We start from the raw sequence: 18359 nt of genomic DNA, 5'->3' as shown, positions 1-18359 counted from the left end.
CACCTGTAGGGCCACAGTTTGAGACCAATGTCCTATATAAAGGTCACATATCATCTACTAAGGACGCATCTACGAATCTATCCTGTTCCTGTGTCTGATTGTACCATGTGATTGGCAACAAGAGACTCCCTTCATCTTACAGTGCGTTGTTTGCGCACGGGAAGCCCATTTCTTTATTTGTTCCTATAAGAAAAACATCGAGCCTGAACCATTTGCAATGAGGTCCAGTGATGACATCATGATAGAAAAGTTTACTACATGCAGAAAATGGTGCAGTTCATGCACATCTTAGATCATACCACTTTAAATTGTTTTATTTTAGACTTTACATTCGTTACAATTGTTTTTGACCAGATCACTGAAAATGATACTGATATATAATGCAAATAGACACATCCCATACAAGTATCTATATACCCCACCAGCTTACAGCATCTAAAAATAGTTGTTCGACTGTAAGGAAGGGAACAGTAATAAGACCCTGGCTCCCCATAATGTTCTACATGCTCTACGTATTTCGGTCGCCTTCACCCTAGAGACTTGCTGTATAATGCATAGAAGTCGTTGTTGATCTGTCTCCATGCCATATAGTTGTGGAGATGACATCATGTAGCCTACGGCATGAGGAGGTTTATGGCACAGCTTCACTTTTTCCTGTTTGTTGCAGATCGAGTGGCGTTCCTGATAGAAAAAAAATGCAGTTATTAGTTTTCCGGAATATACTGTATTTCTACGAAAATTTACACCTTACTCAGGTTGAGTATTGACTGTGTATACTATTTAAAGGGGTACTCCGTTGGAAAACTTTTTTTTTTTTTTTAAATGAATTGGTGCCAGAAAGTTAAACAGATTTGTAAATCATTTGTATTAAATAAATCTTTATCCTTCCAGTACTTATTAGCAGCTGTATGCTACAAAGGAAATTCTTTGCTTTTTGAATTTCTTTTTTGTCTTGTCCACAGTGCTCTCTGCTGACACCTCTGTCCATGTCAGGAACTGTCCAGAGCAGCATAGGTTTGCTATGAGGATTTTCTCCTGCTCTGGACAGTTCCTGACACAGGCATCAGGTGTCTGCAGAGAGCACTGTGGAAAAGAGAAAAAGAAAATTAAAAAAAGAAAAGAATTTCCTCCGTATCATACAGCTGCTAAAAAGTACTAGAAGGATAAAGATTTTTTAATAGAAGTAATTTACAAATCTGTTTAACTTTCAGGCATCAGTTGATTTAAAAAAAAAAAAAATAATAATAATTTCCACCAGAGTACCTGTTTTAAGGGATAATCTCATCTACGGTTATTTTTATTGATTAGAAAAGACAGCCTGCAGAAGAGAAAAAATGAGATTTCCTGAATGTGGCCATATGGGATGAACTCACTTCCTTGGCAGTGGAGGTCAGATAATAGTCAGAAGACTATCCATAGACTTTTACAGTCTTTAGGAAGATGGAGCATAGCCCACTCCCATGGACACAATGACCTTATCCGTGTGTTTAGTGTCGCTATTCTTGTTACAGTTCTTGGACTTGGAAAGTCAATACTTAAATGGGCACTGTCATTAAACATGATTTTTAATATTTGATTCCTTATGCCAAATAAATAACTTTTGTAATTAGCTTCCATTAACAAACAAAAAAGTTTTATGATAGTTTTTTTGCTGTATACTTCTGGCCACCAGGGGTCTCCCTTCTTGGCCAGAACACATTCTGTCTGGTCAAAATGCTTGTAATGGCAGGAGACCAAACTCAGAAAGTGTTCCTCTGCACTGAGCTTGATTGACAGCTGCAAAGAGCCTCACTGAAAGATACACAGACTGAAAGCTACTGCACAGAGCTTGAGGTCTTCTATTCATCACAGCGCTGAAACGATGTGAGGGCGGAGGTGGTCCCCCAGCAGGCTTCAGTGATGTCATACCTGCTGGGAAACACCCACTTTCTTCTGCTGGGAGATTTCACTATGTGAGCAAGCAGAAAGGTAAGATATAGAGCTTTTTAACCCCTTAACACAAATGGACGTACATTCACGTCCATTTGCAGCAGCTAAGCGCGCATCATACCTGTAGGGTTTCGGTTGCTATAAGCAACCGGGACCCACGGCTAATGCTGATTGGGCTGATGTCCGGCATTAACCCTTTAGACATGGCGATCAAACTTGATCGCCGCGTCTTAAACAAAAGTAAACATTGCCGGTTAGCTCAGTGGTGCTGTTCAGGACCGCCGCGGTGAAATCGCAGCATCCCGAACAGCCTGCAGGACATGAGGAAGGATCCCTACCTGCCTCCTCGCTGTCCGATCGCCGAATGGCTGCTCCATGCCTGAGATCCAGGCAGGAGCAGTCAAGTGGCAGAAACACTGATCAATGCTATGTTATGGCATAGCAGTGAACAGTGTAAGAGATCAGTGTATGCAATGTTATAGGGGGCTATGGGGGCTATAACACTGCAAAAAAAAGGGGGGGGGAAAGTTAATAAATGTGATTTTAACCCCTTCCCTAATAAAAGTTTGAATCACCCCCCCCCCCCTTTTCCAATTAAAAAAAAAACTGTGTAAATAAAAATAAACATATGTCGTATCACCCCTTGCGTAAATGTCTAAATTATAAATATATATCGTTAATTAAACTGCACGGTCAATGGCGTACACGTAAAAAAAACTTCCAAAGTCATGAATAGCGTATTTTTGGTCACTTTTTATACCATAAAAAAATGAATAAAAAAGTCCGATCAAAACAAAAAATGGTACCGCTAGAAACTTAAGATCACGGCACAAAAAATGAGCCCTCATACCCCCCCTTATATGGAAAAATAAAAAAGTTATAGGAGTCAGAAGAGGACATTTTTTAACGTATTAATATTGGTGCATGTAGTTATCATTTTCTTAGTAGTAAAATAAAATCAAACCTATATAAATTGGGCATCCTTGTGACCGTATGGACCTACAGACTAAATATAAGGTGCAATTTTTTACCGAGAACTGCACTGCATAGAAACGGAAGCCGCTAAAAATTACCAAATTTTGCCCCACAAATATTTTTTTTCTGGTTTCGCCACAGATTTTGTGGTGAAATTATTAATGGTATTACAAAGTAAAATTGTTGGCACAAAGAACAAGCCCTCTTATGGATTTTTAGGTAGAAAATTGAAAGTGTTAGGATTTTTAGAAGGTGAGGAGGAAAAAATAAAAGTGCAAAAATGAAAAATCGCCAAAGAGGGAAGGGGTTAAAGCTCTGAAATTTTTTTAAGGGTGGGAGAAGTGTTAGGAATAGTTAGGGAGCATAGCCTGAGGTAGTTTAGAAAAGTTTATTTGGTGACAAAAAGTGTATTTGGTGCTCTTTAAAGGGTTATCCAGGAAAAAACTTTTTTTTATACATTAACTGGCTACAGAAGGTTAAACAGATTTGTAAATTACTTCTATTAAATTTAGTTAGGAATTAAGCCACAGCATAAAACTGTCACTAGTATTCAAATCCCCAACCCTTTAAAGATAATGCAGTGACTCTGCTGACCCTGTCCTAGGCTGCACAGTAAAGCAACAGGCACCAATTTGCATACATCATTTAGATATGTCAGTTATCTAAGCTCCTTTATAATCTCTCATATCTCAAGATATTTTACATTTTCCAGACAGCATGTGGGATTATTGACTTCTTACCAAATATTAAAGAGCAAGCAAATGTGTTTCCAAGGTGATCACCAACACAGGTAAGATTGGATTTTTCAGTGCTTTGACTTAAAGCCACATTTTTGGTTATTTCATTTTGTCCTGCCTCTTCTATGTTATTAAATATCATTGTCACATTTGCTGCCGGTTGTCCTCCTGGCCAGGAGCAGTCGAGTTGTAGCATATTCTCATCATTGGCTTGTGCAGTACACGCAATGTTCCCTTCCGGATACCCTATGAGATGAAAGAAAATAGACTGTGTAGTCAGGACAATTTTGCATTATTATTATTATATTATGTAATAAGGTGTCTGGTATTTGATTAGTGTATGGACATCTGTTCACTACCCATATAAATCTAAAATATTACTCACATTTCAGATCAAGGTTGAGCTCATTGCTGGTCTCGCTGTTCACTATGTTGGATGCTGTACAGGTGAAGGGTCCATTGTCATATTTAGAGAGGGGGCTGATGGTGAGAGTTGACTTGGGAGGAGAACCACTCTGAGTAATGTAATATGGAGGGTTTGGAGACACTGGATTTCCATTCAGACTCCAAGATAAGTTGATGGCTGACCCCTGAGCTGTGCAATGTAGAGACGCAGAGTCCTGTCCTGCCCAGAGCTCTTCTGATGTGTTACTGGTCAGTGTCACTCCGGAGACTGCAGCTGTAAAGAGAAGGTTGAGTATTGTTATGTTAATTTCAGATCTATGAGATAAGATATGTAAATGATTACAGGCAGGTTCTCATGAGACATCGGGTCTTGCCACAAGAGTTCTTCCCCTGTTGCCCTATAAAAAGGCACTCAGAGACTACTTTTGGGTAGTGAACCTCTTGGTGAGAAAAACCAATAGGGACCCACAGGAAACTCTTAGTTTTGGGTAAAAAAAATATATATATATATATAAAAATGAGATCATAGCATGTGGATGAAACAACGCCCATAACATCAGCAACATTGTGTGCTCTTTGAGTTGCTTTTATAGCTTGCTATAAAAGCTGCTCTGTGGAGAAAGAAAAAGCCTGCTACAAGAGCTGCTTTATAAAGAGGAAGGCAGCATAATAAAAGAGCTGCTTTATAAAGAGGAAGGCAGCATACTAAAAGAGCTGCTTTATAAAGAGGAAGGCAGCATACTAACAGAGCTGCTTTATAAAGAGGAAGGCAGCATACTAACAGAGCTGCTTTATAAAGAGGAAGGCAGCATACTAAAAGAGCTGCTTTATAAAGAGGAAGGCAGCATACTAAAAGAGCTGCTTTATAAAGAGGAAGGCAGCATAATAAAAGAGCTGCTTTATAAAGAGGAAGGCAGCATAATAAAAGAGCTGCTTTATAAAGAGGAAGGCAGCATACTAAAAGAGCTGCTTTATAAAGAGGAAGGCAGCATAGTAAAAGAGCTGCTTTATAAAGAGGAAGGCAGCATAATAAAAGAGCTGCTTTATAAAGAGGAAGGCAGCATACTAACAGAGCTGCTTTATAAAGAGGAAGGCAGCATACTAACAGAGCTGCTTTATAAAGAGGAAGGCAGCATACTAAAAGAGCTGCTTTATAAAGAGGAAGGCAGCATACTAAAAGAGCTGCTTTATAAAGAGGAAGGCAGCATACTAAAAGAGCTGCTTTATAAAGAGGAAGGCAGCATACTAAAAGAGCTGCTTTATAAAGAGGAAGGCAGCATACTAAAAGAGCTGCTTTATAAAGAGGAAGGCAGCATAGTAAAAGAGCTGCTTTATAAAGAGGAAGGCAGCATAGTAAAAGAGCTGCTCTGCAGAGAGGGAGACAGCCTGCTATAAGAGCTTCTTCATAGAGCTAGACAGCCTGCTACAAGAGCTGCTCTGCAGAGAGGGAGACAGCCTGCTACAAAAGTTCCTTTGTAGAAAAGGAGAAAGCCTGCTACAAGAGCAGTTTTTCAAAAAGGAGGCAGAAAAAAGAACAAAAAGAAGTACCCATTCATTGAACTATATCGTAATTATAAGAGAAAGAGATGTCCTGATACCAGAGGCTCCAAAGGGATTACATTCTGCCTGAGTTCCTGGGCTTAGGTTAAGGAGAAGTCTTTTGCTCAATATTACTAAAAGAAAATGTATCGCCTATCCACAGGATAGGGTATAAGTATTAGATCGCGGGGTGTCCGACCGCCGGGGGCCCCCGCGGTTGTCTGTACTGAGCCCAGCTCTCCCCCAGAGCAGTCTGTCACGACCCCCACCCGAAGCCATGCCCCGCCATGCCCCCTCCATATATCTCTATGGGAGAGCCGAAGATTGCCGAACTAAAAACTTACTACAGAGGGGAAAAAAAGTCTGTCTGGCCACAGTGCTCTCTACTGACACCTCTGTCTGTGTCAAGAACTGTCCAGAGCAGGATAGGTTTTCTATGGGGATATGATTCTAATCTGGACAGTTCCTGACACGGACAGGGGTGTCAGCAGAGAGCACTGTTGTCAGACAGAAAAGAAATTCACAAATTTCTCTGTTTTATACAGCAGCTAATAAGTACTGGAAGGATTGATATTTTTTAATAGAAGTAATTTACAAATCTGTTTATCTTTCAGCCACCAGTTGATTTGAAAACATTTGTGTTCAACTTGTTTCCACCGGAGTTCCCCTTTAAGCATTAAACTTCTCCTTCAAATGTAGATAGAGCCCTTGGTTTTGCAATAGCAAGAAAAAGAGTATCTAATTTACAAAGGCACTAATACAGAGGGGCCTACAGACATCAACTGTTACAGATATTGCCCAAAGACTTGTATCAATTAGAAATATAAACAAGGGAATTCAGAGTCTTTTGGCAGTAATGACCCTTCCTCTCCTTTAAAGAACGACTATGGTGTTGTGGATGTTAATTCATCCTTACAGTTTAATTTACAGCTTGTTTTAGTTTTAGTTTATGTCTTTATGTCATGTCTTCTCCATATAAGCTGTTGTGTGTGTTTCTAAGGAGTAGCACTATTTATGGTCACTATATAACACACATATGACGTTTGCCAGCAGCGCCAATTCTGCAAGCTACATGTCTAATTTTTAGTTGTCCTTGAGCTAGTGGATGGAGACTAGCCACTATGATGTCTCCCATATACAACCTCAGAAGCAGCGGCAGTATAGAGAATATTATAGAGCAGTCCTGGGCAGTATAAGCTGTGAATACAACACTGGAGTGTGATAAAACAACTTCTATTACCTACCTTACTCTGCATCTCACTCCTCCTCCCCATCCCTTGTTCCTAGATTGTAAATGTAGAGATGAGGAAGGGGGGGGGGGGGTGAAGAAGCCTGATTAGAGGAAAAAGGGGCATGGGGCATTTTTCTGTAATAAGATTTATTTAAAAAGTTTCTTATCTGCCCTTCTAATTTATACAGAGTGTGGTGACTATTTTACCGATACTTACTATATACAGTCCATTGTGTGGGATGGCTGGTGCTGTTACTGATGGGGTTCTGGATGTTGCAGGTGTAGGATCCACTGTCATTCTCACTTATTGGTGTGAAGTACAAGGATGATCCCCTGCAGATCACATTGGGCTCAGAGCAGATAGGAGTCTGATCACGGTAAAAAGTGTAAGTAGTCACATTCTGAACTCCGGCATCACACTGGAGGGTCACGTTGGTGCCAGTAACAAGACGACCAGTAGACCTGAGAACTGGGGTGCTGAGTATTTCTATAAAAAAAACATAAATACTTATTTATTCTACCAAGAATTAAAGTGTTCTTGTCATTTTTAGAAAGAGGAGAACGAGCAGGTAGAAGCGTGAGGTAGCGCACTTCACTCCCCGGTTCACAGAGATCTCAGTCCTGTGGCCCCATTATAAGTTTATGGGGCCACAGGACGGAGATCGTACATTCTACTGACTGAGAACCCAGACTAATCAAAACTTTTGACGCGTCTCTGTGACAGGAACACTTTAAAGGGGTACTCCACTGGAAAACATTTTTTTTTAAATCATCTGGTGCCAGAGTTAAACAGATTTGTAAATTACTTCTATTTAAAAATCTTAATCCTTCTAGTACTTATCAGCTGCTCTTATGATCCACAGCAAGTTTTTTTTTTGTTTTTTTTGTTTTATTTCTTTTCTGTCTCACCACAGTGAGACTGAAACTGTCCAGAGCAGGATAGGTTTTCTATGGGGATTTTCTCCTACTCTGGACAGTTCCTAAAATGGACAGAGGTGTCAGCAGAGAGCACTGTGGATCATACAGCGGCTGATAAGTACTGGAAGGATTAGGATTTTTTAATAGAAGTAATTTACAAATATTTTTTACTTTCTGGTGCCAGCTGATCTAAAAAATGTTTTCCATTGGAGTACGTACCCCTTTAAAGCTGAAAACTAGATCATTCAGAACAACACATTACATGGTGCCTCGTGAAAACAATGAGCTGTCCAAGTAAGGTTCACACTACGTTTTGTACTTTTGGTTCCCGTATACGGCTGGGAGGAGGGGCTTAATCGCGGCACCCGCACTCAGCCGTATTCGGGAACCGTATTTAATGCATGTCTATGAGCTGACCGGAGTGAACCGCAGCCTCCGGTTGGCTGCGTTTTCGGCCGTATGCGGTTTCCCGACCGTAGGCAAAAACGCGGTCGACAACGTTTTAGCCTGAGGTCGGGAAACCGCATACGGCCGAAAACGCAGCCGACCGGAGGCTGCGGTTCACTCCGGTCGGCTCATAGACATGCATTAAATACGGTTCCCGAATACGGCTGAGTGCGGGATTAAGCCCCGCCCCCCCTCCTCCCAGCCGTATACGGGAACCGAAAGTACAAAACTTAGTATGAACCTATACATGTATCTAGTGAGTCCTCCAGAGAGAGAAAGAGAGAGACCCTCTTCGTAGCCACTCTACACTCTCGCTGATTTAAGGGTCTTAAAATTGGCCCACCAACCTCTAAGAACCTCAGAATTTCCTAATAGTGTATTTGAATATATTTTCATACCCCAGCCAACCCCTTCCAAGCAACATCAAGAGCATTGGCACCTATATTGGAAAAGAAATAGCCAAACATTGGTAACCCTGATCCGCTGTTCCTTGAGCATCTAATATGGCGGCCCTATGACCTGCCAGGGGTGGTCACAGCTAACCCTATTGTGCAGCGGTAATGCTACAAACAAACTACAATAAAAGAAATACTCACCGTAGACACCCAGCCGATAGTCCTGAATATAGGAAGTGAAATTACTAGGATTAAATAATTTCAATTTATATGTGCCTTGATCTGCATACGAGATATTGTTCAGCCTCAAAGTTCCGTTGTTGAATAGTTGACACCTCCCTCTATACAGAGGATGGTACATCGGATTATCGCCCGATGCCAGTTTTGTAATGACAGTAACTTGTCCGGCATGTCCGAAATTCCAGTATATTCTGTGTTCAGTGGGCAGGGGGACGGGTATATCAAAATCTACCGAATACCCAAGCCTTCCATTGACCGGAAACATAGATACGACAGGAGTCACTATGCCTGTAATGGAAAATGCACATAGAGAGATGAGGAGTAGTGTTGCTCGCGAATATTCGCAAAGCGAATTTTATTCGCGAATATCGCATATTCGCGAATTTGCGATTATGCGCGAATATCGCACTATATATTCGTAATTACGAATATTCATTTTTTTTTTGTTTGTTTTTTCACAGTACACATCACAGTGATCATCCCTCTCTCCTTCCAGCTTGTGTGGTGTAAAGAAGGCTGTAATACTACTGTGTGAGACTGGCGTGCGAATTTTCGCATATGCGAAAATTAGTATACACGATTTTCGTATATGCGAATTTTTGTTTATGTAAATTTTTACACAAATGTTCGCATACGCGATTTTCCGCGCATGCGAAAATAAACCGAGGATATTACAAATATGCGAATATTCGCGAATATATGACGAATATTCGTCCATATATTCGCGAATATTCGCGAATTCGAATATGGCCTATGCTGCTCAACACTAATGAGGAGCTGGAATCTGATTAGTTCATATGGGCACCTACCTTGGCATGTGATACATTTCTGCCAATATATATATATATATATATATATATATATATATATATATATGTATAAATATACATATATATATATATTTATATATACTGTATATATGTATAAATATATATATAAAATGCTCCCACCTACTTACAGTTGTAGGCCAGTGCATAGGAAAGCATAACACAGTGTTTTACAAACAGGGAGCCTCCAGCTGCTGCAAAACTACAACTCCCAGCATGCCCAGACAGCCTTCGGCTGTCCGGGCATGCTGGGAGTTGTAGTTTTGCATCTGCTGGAGACACGCTGTACGGAACACTGGCATAACATTACACATATATATATATATGTTCCTACACCGCGAGATGCTCCCATTGATTCTGATTCTATTTTCATTCTGATTTCGTGTTCCCACTACGGAGTTTCCTCGCACGAGAGGAATTGCGCTCGGGAATTCCGCAGTGTGAACTTTTGCATTGGTGTGAACATGTCTTCCCTGTACCCGTTCACATGATGGAATTGATCCAACGAAAGAATGAACTGAATGAATGACGTGCGCACTGCGTTACCGTCAACGGTGGTCCTACCGGCGGTGGCCGCCAGATGGAATCTCCGCTGGTGGAGAGGAGATTGCGTAGTGTGAACATACCCTGACAATCAGATTTTTTATGTTTATTGTTCTGCTGATCTGTTCTTTCAGCTTTTCTGTCTGCAAACATGTATGAAACGTGAATAAAACATTAATTTTAAAAATTTTAAAAAATGGGGCTGAAATTCTAGAGAATGATTATTTTTACATGTGAAAATTCCCACTACATCGAGATAGAGGGGGGGGATTTATCAAAACCCGTGCAGAGAAAAAGTTATCCAGTTGCCCATAGCAACCAATCTGTTTTATGATTACATTTTATGATTTGCATCTGCATCACAGGACTAATACGGCTACTCAAATTTACTATATATATATATATATATATATATATATTTCTACTTGTCCTATGTCCATAGGAGCTTATGGATATTGAGTGTTCTATAAGGATTGACATTGCATGCAAGAGATATATTATCTTCAACGTAGAAGGAGGTCCTTCCAGTGGACCCCCACAATCACCTAGATGCACGGGACCGGGCTGAATTAAAAGGGGTTGTCCATTATAAGTATGTGTTGAATAACGCAGAAGTGCGTGTAGCCCTCTCACTGTCCACCATGATTTTAGAATTCTAGGAGCCATAGTTCTCCAGTTATATTGGCAAAGTTACTTAAGAAATATTTAAGAACCACTAGTATGATTTTCCAGAATATTCCCAAAATATGCAGCAATCCTTACCTGAAGCCACCAGGAGTATGAGTGGGAGCATGAATGGAAGTCTTGGGGCTCTCTCCATTATGGGTAACAAGACTTTGTGTCTCTGCACCAGGTATGATCTAGTAGTTTGTCTTGTTTTATGTTCTATAAAATGAGGATTACTCATGGAATTATTTATCTATTATAACATAAGATTGCGATTTCAGATTAATCCCTGCCAAAAACACACCTAAAAAATACACCAAAGTAGGAATTACGTAAAAGAGCATGACTACCTAATTCCATGAAACGCATGCCAAGCTCTAATGTCAGGCAGCTAAAGAAAGATTGTCAACCAAATCCCTACACGTGAGGTAGGTGGAAGGCAAATAGTAGACATCACAGCTCCAATGGGGGTTGTCGTGCAGCTTTCCGAGACTCCTAAAGGGCAGGTATGTAGCATTAAAGGGACAGGATGCATAGTGATGCATAACTAGGCAAATTCCCCGCTTAGGTAGGAATGTCAACTTGATTTTGGGGTTCACACAAAAAGGAGCATGCACATGATCAGTGCCCTGTATTCTGCATTAAAGGGGTACTCTCGTGGAAAACTTTTTTTTTTTTTTTTTTTAATCAACTGGTGCCAGAAAGTTAAACAGATTTGTAAATTACTTCTTATAAAAAAAATCTTAATCCTTCCAATACATTTTATGGGCTGTATACTACAGAGGAAATGCCTTTCTTTTTGGATTTCTCTGATGTCACGACCACAGTGCTCTCTGCTGACCTCTGCTGTCCATTTTAGGAACTGTCCAGAGCAGCATATGTTTGCCATGGGGATTTTCTCCTGCTCTAGACAGTTTCAAAAATGGAGAGCAGAGGTCAGCAGAGAGCACTGTGGTCGTGACATCAGAGAAATCCAAAAAGAAAAGCATTTCTTCTGTAGTATACAGCCCCTAAAAAGTACTGGAAGGATTAAGATTTTTTAATAGAAGTAATTTACAAATCTGTTTACCTTTCTGGCACCAGTTGATTTAAAAAGAAAATAAGTTTTCCCACGGGAGTACCCCTTTAATGTTCTTATATACTGCTGGCTGCCATTTTGCAATTTTAACATGTCATATCTTTAATAAAGGAGAGCACCTAAGAAACATGATGGAGCCAGAATCTTTTCCTAAATGGAATCCATTGCACAGGTGCCAACACAGAAGACAGTTAGTTGGATTGTCCACAAAACTGGATCTCGGCAAATGGCGCTGCTCACGGGTAAATAGTTACGGTTTTTAACCTACCCGTGAGCAGGGCCATTTGCTTCAATTTTGTGGTTTGTAATCAAAACAATTTGGAGAAAAGAGGGATAGATGATTTTTTAGAGCTTTGTCTATCCCCTATTTTCTCTAAATAATATATGTATATAAAATGTATACTTCCATAGTACAAAAAGATTCTTTGATAAATATTAAAAAATATCCTTTGGATAGGAGATAAGATGTCTTAGGGCCGGAGTACCCCTTTAATGCACTTACCACGACGGTTGTGTACTGGGAGGCACAATGCCTACAGAGCTTGGTCAGAAATGATCATGGCGGCCGCACACCGGTGGTCTTGTTTACGCCAGAATCACTTTCCATGTAACTCCCCACCCGACACAGGTTCAAGGGTCGCTGCTTGTTACCAATCCAAAGAATTCTTCACATAACCATCACTTGTTATATAAGACAGGAATTAATTCCAAGAGGGTTTTAGGTGTTGTCCAGTTTCTGGCATCTACCGGAATTTGCCGGAACAGCTTAGAACCCTGTCACATTTTAAATTGTATTGTAGAAATAAACCTCTTTCTTATGCAACAAGTGATGAAAATGTAAAGAATTCTTTGGATTGAGAACAAGTAACATACACTGAACCTGGTGGTGGGCTAAATGCGGAGTGCTTCTTCATAAATATGGCACAGAGAGTGTAAAGTAGCACCCGTTTGTGCAGAGAGAGAAACATAGGAACATAGTTCATAAGGTTGAAAAAAGACCGGAGTCCATCAAGTTCAACCTATAACCCTAATGAGTCCCTACTGAGTTGATCCAGAGGAAAACAAAAAACCCTCATACTAGAGGTAAAAATTCCTTCCTGACTCCAAATATGGCATCAGAATAAATCCCTGGATCAACGTTCTGTCCCTATAAGAGTGCATAGATTAAAGGGGTATTTCAGGCAGAAACTTTTTTATATATATCAACTGGCACTCGGAGAGGCCGGACGAAGTGCATGTGCACGAAATCAACCGGTTAATCGCCTCCTGAGCTTCCCACACTCTTCCCTACCCCATGGACGGACCTCATGTCGATTAGCAGCTAGCGTCATACTGTGAGTTGCCGGACCCCTTTTTCTTTGTTACCAGCATTATTTGAATTGCACTGTTTCTGTCCAGGCACCACTGTTACGCAGGACATTTTTTATGTATATGGACTACCACTATTATTTGACATTTGTGGGACCTCTATTATTGAATTTATTGCATCCTTTCAAAATACCGTTAGGTGCCATTGCCACTATCTTTCTCTACTTTATATAGTTGGACATTTGTAAATTACTTCTATAAAAAAAATCTTGGCCCCGGAAGAAGCATTTAATTGCGAAACGTTGGGTGACGGAGGTCCTGGTCTGTCCCTAGAAGGTGAAGTTAACAACCTCTTCCTATGTGTACAAATGTATAGGGCTATTACCTTACTGGGTGCAGCCACTAGTTGGGACACTTTTGTTATTATAAGTAGGCTCTTTTAGCCATCTGTATATACAGGTAATTTTGGGGATTAACCCCTTGTTCTAGGACCTCCGGTTGTGTATTTGTAGGACCATCTTGGTATTTTGTGGCTTTTTTTAAATGTTTTTAAATGTATGTCTTTTTTGCTAAACAATAAAGATTGAAATTTGTGTCCCTGAATACCTTGGTTTTTCTTTTTTGTTATACTTTTGCATGGTATGGGAACATACACATAGATGTTGGCATTTTGTATGCATGCTCAATGATGATGTCACGTCCCGGGAGCTGTGCATGATGGGAGAATATCCCCATAGGAACTGCACATCTCCCGGGACGTGAGTCATCAGAGAGCAGTTAGACAGAAAACCACAACTCAACTTCAGAAGCTAATAACTATTGGAAGGATTAAGATTTTTTTTAATAGAAGTAATTTACAAATCTGTTTAACTTTCCGGAGCCAGTTGATATATAAAAAAAAGTTTTGGCCTGGAATACCCCTTTAAACATAGAATACTATTCATGAAGGGCTTTGCGACAATTTTCTGACATAAAAAGTTAAACATTTTGGCGCATAGCATCTTTTAACAAACATTCACAACTTTTTCAATGTGCAGAGTTTGAAAGAAGGGAGCGTTGACTCTCACAAGTCACTCCTTATAAAAATGATCTAAAACTAAAACTTGACAAGGCCGCAACATAACTAAATATTCCCAAAAAGTTTCTGAATGCATTGTATATTTTATATCATCTATATACTCCGTGTCATCTAAGACAAGAGCATCAACCAACTAAATTAAAGAGGTACTCTGCCCCTAAACATTTTACCCCCTATAAAATGGATAGGGGATAAGATTTCTGTTCGTGGGGGGGTCTGGCCAAAAGTACCCCCACTGATCTCCGGGCAGGTACCCGCGGCATTCTGAACGTGGAAGCTTGGAGCTTCCGTTTTCGTGATGTCACGTCCCCCTCCATTCATGTCCATGGTAGAGGGCGTGACAGCTGTGGTAGTTGTTACGCCGAGCGCTCCGGGTCCCCGCTCCTCCCCGGAGCGCTCGCAACTTCCTCGCATTTGCAGCGCCCCGGTCAGACCTGCTGACCGGGTGCGCTGCAATGTCTCTCTCAGCCGGGATGCGATTCGCGATGCGGGAGGCGCCCGCTCGCGATGCGCATCCCGGCTCCCGTACCTGACTCGCTCCCCGTCGGTCTTGTCCCGGCGCGCGCGGCCCCACTCCTTAGGGCGCGCGCGCCGGGTCTCTGCAATTTAAAGGGCCACTACGCCACTGATTGGCGCAGTTGGCTTAATTAGTGTGTTCACCTGTGCACTCCCTATTTATACATCACTTCCCCTGCACTCCCTTGCCGGATCTTGTTGCCATTGTGCCAGTGAAAGCGTTTCCTTGTGTGTTCCTAGCCTGTGTTCCAGACCTCCTGCCGTTGCCCCTGACTACGACCCTTGCTGCCTGCCCTGACCTTCTGCTACGTCTGACCTTGCTCTTGTCTACTCCCTTGTACCGCGCCTATCTTCAGCAGTCAGAGAGGTTGAGCCGTTGCTGGTGGATACGACCTGGTTGCTACCGCCGCTGCAAGACCATCCCGCTTTGCGGCGGGCTCTGGTGAATACCAGTAGCAACTTAGAACCGGTCCACCAACACGGTCCACGCCAATCCCTCTCTGGCACAGAGGATCCACCTCCAGCCAGCCGAATCGTGACAGTAGTCCCGTCATCCGGCACGGAGCGAAGTTTGCTCTGTGCACCGGATCACTGGGGTACTGCGCAGGAGATCACTAGAGGTCCCAGCGGCCGTACCCCTGAAATCAGACATCGAATCCCTAACCTTTGGATAAGGGATGAGATGTTTATGGGCGGAGTACCCCTTTAAGCCTATTCCCCAGCTATGCAGTTAGCCTATTGTACCTGTAATTCAGCAGAACACAAGTATTGGTCCTGTTTTATTGTCAGTTCTTGCCAATGTGTGTAAAAGAATTAATTCCAATGTAAAGATTATTTTAGGGAATTTCCTGTTATAAAGTAAGAACTTGTCTTAAAGCGAAGTGGAATCATTTGTTTGTTGCAGTACCGTATTTTACCTGCTGGAGGGATCTGAAGCCAACCAAGAACTTTGGGACATTTAGTGCGTGAATAAATGAACATTACACAGGTATATATTATTTAGTGTGTGCACAGCTACCTGGTGCATATAATCTCCAAGAAACCCTCAACTGAAACATTACAAACAAATGGACCTTGGCCAGGTTCCTCTCCACTGGATGGTGTTCATCTTCAGCCTGGGTAAGACAGCAAAGAACGATTTATCATGGATACATTGTAAGTTGTAACATGACATTCTCTTTTATATTGCTTTTATACATTTCAGTGAACCCAGGACTGGCCATAACTACATATGTGGTAAATGGAACTTATGGAGGATTCATGGACTTTGAAGTAACCGTCCCCATCCCTAAAAATCATCGTATACAGTGGTTGCTTGGAGAGACTGGAGATGTCACTTTGGTGGCTCAGGTCTCTGATGATGAACCTCCTCACTGCAATCCTCAGTATGGTGATAGATGTGACCTGTCCGAAAATGGGACCCTGAGACTGGACAACCTGACCTACGTGGATGAAGGGCATTATAGTCTCTTTGTGTTTAATGAAGACGACTTCAGCGCTGACATTGTTTACTACGATCTCAAAATCTACAGTAAGTAATGGCTTCTTGTCCTTATGCAATGCATAATATAGAACTGGGTTCCCCAGCCAGTGACCCCAGAGACCAACGAACCTCTTGGACCAGTTCCACATTCTAGGCAGCTGCAGATAGTATTGCCTTTTGATGACATTAAAGACAATATAGAATTTCCTATAGGGGGTGTATGGAATTAGAGGGCCAAAATCACATAAATGGTGTTAAGCTGAAACACCAAATACAAGCTGTGGTCATAGTAGGTACTCTTTGTGGGGTATGAAGAAACTAAGACCCCTTTTTATCTCCTACAACTACATCCCCTTTACATATGGCGCCAGGGTCACAACTATAGGAGCAGGGTGGAAATACCATACATGCAACCGGTGAAGTTCAGTAAGTAAAGAGACCCATAACATGTAAGAGACTAAGCTACCATTTCGGGTGGATTGTTAAAGAGACTTTGGGGTTTATCCCAGATTTTAAAACCTATAGCATACTTCTAAGTGTCCCTCTTTTGGAGGAGCAGTACCTACTTTTTACCCAAGTCCCTCTGTCCCTATTTGCCCCCCAAATGTCTCCCTTTTAAACATGAGAAATGAATGTGCATTAATACACTTAATATATTGCCCAATAAGCTAGCTGTCCAGTTCCCAACTTTCTATTAGACCCCCAAATATGTACAAAATGGGATGATTTAATACAATTTGGACTATAAAAAAAAATTTTTTTTTGTGCTAATTGTTTAATTAAAATGTATTGAATTCATTGAAGTACAAACATATGCCTAAAAGAAAATGGATCCTTCATTCAATGAACTTTTAGTGTCCCACTTCGACCATCCAAAAAGTGGGAGGCATGCTATCGACAGGATAGGGGATAAGTATCTGACAGATGGGGGTCCAACCACTAGGACCCCCACTGATCATGAGAACCAGGGTCTCTTACCCCCTGGATAATGGAGTAAGAACAATTAGGCTTGGCCGCTGCTCCATTCAGCTGCTATGGCTTCTAAAGTAAAACGCAATCTTCGACAACCCTATATTGAGTCAATGGAGAAGTGGTCAAGCATGCCTCTCTATTCACTTTGGGAATGAGGGGCCCCGACCCCCTGTCCTGTGATCTTTGAGGGTGGCACTCATTAGATACTTATCCCCTATCCTTTTGATCCATAAGAGGCATTTCCTACATCCCTACACCATATGCATTATATATATTCAAGAGTCAATTTATCATTACTATAGGAGGAGTAGGCTCCTAATTTGACACCAACTACGACTCCACCTTGTGCCATAGGACATACTACTATCCTGTCAATGGGTGTTAAAGGGGTAGTCCAGTGAAAAACTATTTTTATTTTAAATCAACTGGTGCCAGAGCAGGAGCAAATTCCAATAGAAAAAAATATCCTGCTAAGGACAGTTCCTGACATAGACAGAGGTGTCAGCAGAGAGCAATGTGATCAGACAGAAAAGAAACCCAAAAATAAAAGAACTTCCTCTGGATCATACAGCATAGATAAGTACTGAAAGAGTGAAGATTTTTAAATAGAAGTAATTTACAAATCTGTATGACTGTCTGGCACCACCGAGTACCCCTTTAAGCCTTGATGTTGTGATAACCCTTTAAGATGAGCTACTGAAGAGCAAGGAGCCTGTGTGTGACTCTGCACATGAGGCTGAAGGCATCAGGTTAAAGCTGGTCACATACAAGATACAGCTCGCCATAGTCATCCTCATGTATGGGCACAGTTTACAGCAAAGGATAGGAAAAAAAAACATTGGATTTAGTTACAAATTAATAGTTTTCAGGGGAGATAAGCAGTATAGTGAGTGTCAGGCGGCCACTGATCTCCTTAATTGTTTTCGAATTGTTTGTGCATGCAGGTGAGGGAGTCTGGGAACATCGCTGTGTATGGTGTAATTGCCTATGCACAGGGATATGCCAGTGTTTCCCAATCAGTGTGCCTCCAGCTGTGGCAAAACTAAAACTCCCGGCATGCCCGGACAGCCAA

The 18359-nt window shown here is 41.4% G+C and overlaps 1 protein-coding gene across 1 annotated transcript; it reads right to left on the bottom strand.

The window, feature by feature from the left end:
• Positions 1 to 304: 304 nt before the first annotated feature.
• LOC130294139 (hepatic and glial cell adhesion molecule-like) lies at positions 305 to 16181 on the bottom strand. Its single transcript, XM_056543635.1, has 7 exons — positions 15851 to 16181; positions 10949 to 11071; positions 8778 to 9104; positions 7034 to 7303; positions 4027 to 4320; positions 3645 to 3887; positions 305 to 681 (listed from the first exon to the last, which is right to left on the bottom strand). The coding sequence occupies exons 1-7, from the start codon at positions 15888 to 15890 to the stop codon at positions 632 to 634; spliced, it is 1347 nt and encodes a 448-aa protein (XP_056399610.1). The 5' UTR covers positions 15891 to 16181; the 3' UTR covers positions 305 to 631.
• Positions 16182 to 18359: the final 2178 nt, after the last annotated feature.

The sequence above is a fragment of the Hyla sarda genome, chromosome 10, assembly GCF_029499605.1.
Source record: "Hyla sarda isolate aHylSar1 chromosome 10, aHylSar1.hap1, whole genome shotgun sequence".
NCBI lineage: Eukaryota > Metazoa > Chordata > Amphibia > Anura > Hylidae > Hyla > Hyla sarda.
The sequence above is the reverse complement of the archived record's forward strand: the minus strand, read 5'-3'. Positions and strand labels throughout refer to the sequence as shown.